Source organism: Trachymyrmex septentrionalis, unplaced genomic scaffold (assembly GCF_001594115.1).
Source record: "Trachymyrmex septentrionalis isolate Tsep2-gDNA-1 unplaced genomic scaffold, Tsep1.0 scaffold101, whole genome shotgun sequence".
Classification (NCBI taxonomy): domain Eukaryota; kingdom Metazoa; phylum Arthropoda; class Insecta; order Hymenoptera; family Formicidae; genus Trachymyrmex; species Trachymyrmex septentrionalis.
This window is the reverse complement of record NW_017304136.1, coordinates 490,638-497,004: the sequence shown is the minus strand read 5'-3', so window position 1 is coordinate 497,004 and position 6,367 is coordinate 490,638. Positions and strand designations below refer to the sequence as shown.

Sequence of the window (6,367 nt, the reverse complement as noted above, 5' to 3'; positions counted from 1 at the left end):
CCGCCGCGGTGGAAAAAAAAAAAAAAAAGACGCCCGTTTATTTTTTTTTACCCTCCTCATTTCGAAATTGCCCGTCGGCGCGATTCATAAAATAAAACTGGCACTGCGTGCAAGAGTGTCCGATTGGCTTGTCGAACCGCGCCGTGGCATTAAAAGGTGGCACAAACGCGAGCTTACAAGCGCGAGCGCGTTAACTCTCTTTGCGCTCATTTCAACCGCCACGCGGCACGTCGTAATTTTACCGAGAGGCGCCACTTTCACGCGCGCATTAATATCTCGATGGTGTATGCAAATGTTTTTCAACGGGAAGAATTTATTTCGCTTTGATCTATCGGCGTGTGCGTACCACGCGATTTCGTTTCTGCTTGCTGAACGCGCACAAACGCTACCCGGACAGCTGGATTTCAACCACCGATCGAATAATTCGTTAGTCAAAATTGGCGCTTGCTTCAAGAAAGACCAATAAAACTGATAAATAACGCAAATAACAAAAGATTGAAGAAACGTATAAAACAATTCTTCTTTGAAACGGGAAAAAAAAGAAAAAAAAAATACAAAGAGAGAAAAAGGAAAAAGCCAATATTACTTATGTTGACGGCCCAAACGTGAATTCGGGTCGAGTACGTAGAATATATAGCTCGAGTATGCATAAGTAAAAGCAATTGCAATACGCCGGTTCGATTCTGACCTTTTCTTTCTCCCGTTCTGCGTCGTAACGATCGATGCGGTCCACATGTATACATGCGTATATATTGACATACACGCTCCCTTTCTCTCTCTCTCTCTCTCTCTCTCTCTCTCTCTCTCTCTCTCTCGTTTCCATATATGCTAGTGCCAGCAAAATATAATTCGCACACGCCCAATCTCCTGTGCGTCGCGCGCGAAAATGACCAAAGAGAGAAAAACGAAATTTCCCGAATAGCTCTGCACTCGCCGAGATGATTGTTGTGGTATATGAACTCGACTGGGAAAAAATGTCTCCTTTCATTACGAATCGCACTCCCATACTTTTCAGACATGGCTGGACGAACTGATTTATATATTTATAATTGTGAGGAAAGAAAGAGAAAAATGTTTTCGAAATAATCGAAGATATTGAAAAAAAGAATTTCTCTCTCTCTCTCTCTATCTCTCTCTCTCTGTCTCTCTCTATTCTACTCTTTCGAGAATGTACATTATATCGTATTTTTTAACATGACAGATTTGAAAATAATTTTATTTTCTATCAAAATAACTATACAGTTACACAAGAATTATATAGGATGTTCAAACTGATTGCTAGAATGTTAAAAAGTTTTTGCAATATTATCATAACGCTATAAAGCATTCTACGTAATTATTTTAACGGTCCAAAGAAAATTATTTTCAGACCTGTATACCTAGCTAAATTTTTAGGTGCTTCGATAAAATCGTCCTTTCCACGGAGAGATGCATAGAAAAAGAATCTATATATGTGTTTGTTTCTCGCAAAACGTGCAATTTACATGAAATTCAAAGCTGACGGGAGATATTAAAAGATGTCGAAAAATGATAACTCATAAGAATCTTACTCAGCTATCTAGTTTAGTTGATTTGACGTAACAATAATACCTACAACAAACTATATATCGAAAAAGTAACGAAAATAAGAACTTAAAAAGTCACGCAAAGTGTCCGTCGGTGAGAATCTGCTCGGAAAGCTCGTCGTACAAGAGCTAAATATGTGGTGAAGTTTTCCGTGTTGGCACGCGTACAATCTTGAGAGACGCTGACAGTCTACCACATCGTTTGCCGCTACTCTTATGAGATGCTAACGACAGAAACCGAAGAATTTATTCGGACCGCTTATCGAGACCTCCCAGGGAAGAAGACCGGTTGTCCATCCGCGAGTCGAAGATTAATGAACGCAGTACTAGAAGCGGAGGCTCATTAGAACGCATTAACCTCAGGCGGTTCCCTTTTTTTTTTTCCTTGCATTATTCAATCCTAATGACATATTGACCATTACTCCGAAGTATCAAACCTTCAAAAAGGAATATATGGCCATCGCTGCCTGTCGTAAATTGCGCGTCATTGCCTAAGAATAATTTTCGACGTGTGTGTGTGTGTGTGTAGTACTTATGGAATACGTATGCAAATAGCGACAATAAAATGTAATAAAGATTTGTATTTGTATCCAAAATCATTCCATCATATTTCTGAGTTATTGTAATATCGCAGAATATTAAGTCATTATGAGAGAATATTTCTTTTTATATTACTCTTATTGTCACTTTTAGAGTTAATTTTAATTAAATACTTGGTATTAAGTTATTCAAGTACTTCATGAAACTTAATTACAGTGCTTTGGCAAGCTTCTCGAGATAAGCTACAAAAATATGCAATGAAATATATGGGATTTTATCTAAGAAATTGATGATTACCTTCACGTGACCTTCAAACAACTTTCCAAAATCAAACCAGTAGCATTATCTTATGTTCCCCTCCAAACCATGTAATTTTTGTCTAAAATATTTTTCTTTAAAATGCATTGTTCAGAAGATATTTTAATGTGTCAATTAAAATTTTATATATATATATTTATCGTAATTCTTTTTCCAAACAGCAAGAATAAACTTACGACGCGCGATGGCAATGCAAATGCAGTTTTCTTTCGCAAGTAGCCTCGATTAATTTCCAACGATTCGAAATCGACCGACACGAATAAAGCGACATGTGCGCGAACAACAATGCGTGTTCCATGGATCATATCTTATCGCCATTATCGTGAATCTCACAGAAGAGAGGTAGGTTTATCTGCCGGCGGGAAAAAAATGTGGGCCAGATAATTTTATAGTGTAACAAAAAGCCGCGCGAATAGAAATTCGAAGGAAGATTTCCTATAGTACGTTTCGAATAAAAACATTTTCCACGTGAACATACACTTGCCATTGATCCTACGTCTCTACTGAAAGCGGAACAATTGTGAAGTCTGATCAAAGCTACGCGCCCGTTTCTATTGCTTTCATTAGCTGATCTCTCCGCGAGTTATACATTTTTTGTAAATAATTTCATTGGAATTATGAATTTGAATCTTAGAATCTCTCGCGATATGTTTCTCGTATAAACATAACGGAGCAGTTGGCTTTAAAGTCATATAAGCTTTTCTGCAGCACAAACGAAAATTATGAACGATTTAGCAAACACGATTAAACAAAACGGCGTGCAATAACCTTTATCAAAATAACGACATCTCGAATTGCGATAAATAGCACATTCGATTAAGTATACCGTAAATTTTGTCGCGCCGACCGTTTCAGTATCGCGAATATTTTTCAAAGGAGTATTTATTGTCCAGGTTTTACAAAAAAAAAAAACAAAACACACATCCCCTTTGTTCGTGCCGGTAATCGGCAAAACCATCGCGTAATCCATTAAGTATCAGGAACCTTAGATCCCGTATGCCGCGAGTGACAAGATTATTAATTTAATCAACAACGATATCTATATATTTTACAATTAAACGCAATCGACTTTAAGTACACGGTACTAAAGTCCAATCTCGTTCAATCCTTTCATCCCGTTTTTTACGGGACCGATTCTAAGATCAATTTCTACGGGACTGATCCTGCACGCTTGTGGGTAAATTATCGCATCGAACGTAGAAGGGTGAGCAGACTCGCTGCTAGGCTCTCGAATATCACAGACAACGCGGTCGTACGTACAAATGAAAACTGAGAAGGTGAAAAGAGAGAGATAAATTGGAAAGTGTACTCACCTCCGTGCGCTGCGATAACCTCTTGTTCAACTCGTGGAGCCTGTAGTCCGGCTGGTTGTATCCATAGGCTGGAGTATGCCTCCTGGGGACAGGCAACGATCTGTCAGATCAAACCGATCGCTCATGTTAGGCGTGCTGTGTCCAGCGTGTTATTTTCGTGTGTGTGTGTACGTCGCGAATGTTTCATGCATGCATTACGCGCCCCTCTCCCCCCCTCCCCTCTCATCGCTGCGTCGCGTTGTGTCGCCGTTGCCCGCATTGTGCGCACGAATTTTCGCAAGGCGCCCCGAGGGGTGCGACTACCTCGTGTTGGTCCTCTCCGAGCGTGTGCACGCCGCAAAACGCGCTCGGACGCTGGCACAGATTCGCGAAATGTAGTTTACGACTTTCACCACGGCCGCACACACCGTTCTCGGTCCCTTTAATGCATCGCGTTATATACGGAAGCGGAGGTTTGAAACGGCACAGCCTCGAAGAACTTCGCACGCAATGCGTCCGGTTTTTCATCGATTTTCTCAAAAAATTGCCCCATACTTATATTGACTCAGTGCTGTCGAAATCAATCTTCCGGAATAGGAATGTTGTCAGATTCATTATTACAGTAAAATAATTATATCGAAAGATATGAGCGAAATGTGAGCCAACACAAGGTCTTCGTGTTCATTTCAAATTCAATATATTCATACGAAGACCTCACATTTGGCCGTTTTTTTTTCATATCTTTCGATTTATTCCTTGGAGCCTGACTACTACTCTTGCTTATTTTATAAAATAATTACGGTATTAGTGCATTATCGTATTAAATTATAATTATTAATTCGCGTAAGTAATAGTGATTTCCGTAAGTTCCGATTTTAACATTTTCGATATATTCGAAAGACTCAGATTTGTCTTATTAGTAGAATCACCGCTAAAAAGTATTTCTCAAGCATATTATATGTACGTACTACGCTCTTTCATCGAGGGAGTTTAGCCGATTCTCTATTGTCCAATTTTTACCAATGTTAAAGAAGTTAAGTTTAATTTCGGTTTAATTTACACTTTAGGAAAAGGTAAAAAAAAATGTAAAACTCACATTAAAGCCCCTCTAACCCGAGAAAAATTTCCGGTTAAAAATGAACGAACCAGAAGATTCTGGTCATATCGATCAGAATTTAAATTCTCAACCGGAATTATAATAGATTCGGTTAGGAAATTCTGCTTTTTATCCATTTTTAACCAGAATTTCCAATTAATGCAATCACATTTTTTCCAGTATTAGTAGAAACGGACATAAGGCAGAGAAGTGCGATTTAATAGTTTCGGATATAAAATCTGAAACCTTGATATATAAAATTACCTTTGTGAATATGAAGGTCTTCAAAACCAATTTCTTATTTAACAGCGCGTATACGATCGCGCTGAAAACGTGTATCGACGAAAGTTTAGCCGCTCAGCTGTTTGGTAAAATAACGCTATATCAAATCAATAATGATGCGATGGTCGTTGTATTTATTCTGTCAGTGCAATTGTTGGCGATCATCCAGACACCGATAATTTAATGTCACGAATCAATTATAACATTATCAAACATATTACACGGTATATCCTGCAATTTTCACGAATTAGCCAATACAACGACAAACTGATTGCAATAATTTTGTAATGACAAACATAAACGTAAATTTATTCAGTATTTTTTATCTCACTTGAGATAAAATCGTTATATTTATCGCTTCATTATAGAGATCTGTTAATTTATTTAATCGAACGATTCATCTCTCTCTCTCTCTCTCTCTCGGTTAATTTTAAGATTAAACGTTTTTAAAATGTTCATCTCATATCACAAAATAAATCATCCGCTCAGTGTTTTTTATGATCTTCCTTTCCCATCTGTATTTTTGAAACAAGAAACAATATTGTTAGATGCCTTAATCGATGAAAATCATCGAGGATCGGCTCCCGGTCATTCGTAGAGTAACAGTTGGTTAACCGGAAGATAATTAACGTCGCGTTGATAATATTTAGTGCTCGGAATGCCCGGTCCGGTGTGCACTGCGCGCATATTCGCGCCCCGAGGCCGGACGAGCGATCATTAAGAAGCGAACGCGGTGCGGTGATTAATAACAAGAGTACGCAGAATATTCCGGCAACACAGAGAGTCCGAACGCGCCGCACTTCCGGTAACGAATTTCGGGATTACGTTCGGTCCACAATCGATACTACATTTAGCACATTACGCGTTCACACGCGACATTTCGCGCGTGACGCGCGGATTTCGCAAACGTAACATTCCAACGGGAAAGAAGAGGAAATAGAGATCGAACGTCTTCTCGAAATAAAATCGAAGATACAAGATCATTATGAGAGATCGAGAGATCTCCTGCTTAGGGCGGTTTTATTTTAAGACCGTTTTAAGTAATGCTCGAGATGCTAATGCAACCCTCTGATTAGCTTATAACATCTTCATCCTTACCGTGTATATACGATTTTTAGTATCCATTAAGTGTCATATGCCAGTCATTCATGTCCGGCGTATTTTTTTAAATGAATTAAGTGATTCACAAAAACATGAAAAAATTCATATACCTTCCTTAACTGTTCTAAATGAAAGATTTATACATAATTTAACAAATTTATTTATTTTTTTAA

At 38.4% G+C, this 6,367-nt stretch overlaps 1 protein-coding gene across 3 annotated transcripts in view; it reads right to left on the bottom strand.

The window, feature by feature from the left end:
• LOC108756824 (LIM domain-binding protein 2) overlaps positions 1–6,367 on the bottom strand; it is a 192,392-nt gene that overhangs the window by 28,434 nt on the left and 157,591 nt on the right. For 2 of the 3 annotated variants that reach the window (XM_018500906.1, XM_018500915.1), the window contains exon 3: positions 3,737–3,836. In XM_018500906.1, coding sequence (XP_018356408.1) covers positions 3,737–3,836 — 100 coding nt within the window. The remainder of the gene's footprint in view (positions 1–3,736; positions 3,837–6,367) is intronic. The other variant, XM_018500925.1, reaches the window with a different exon arrangement.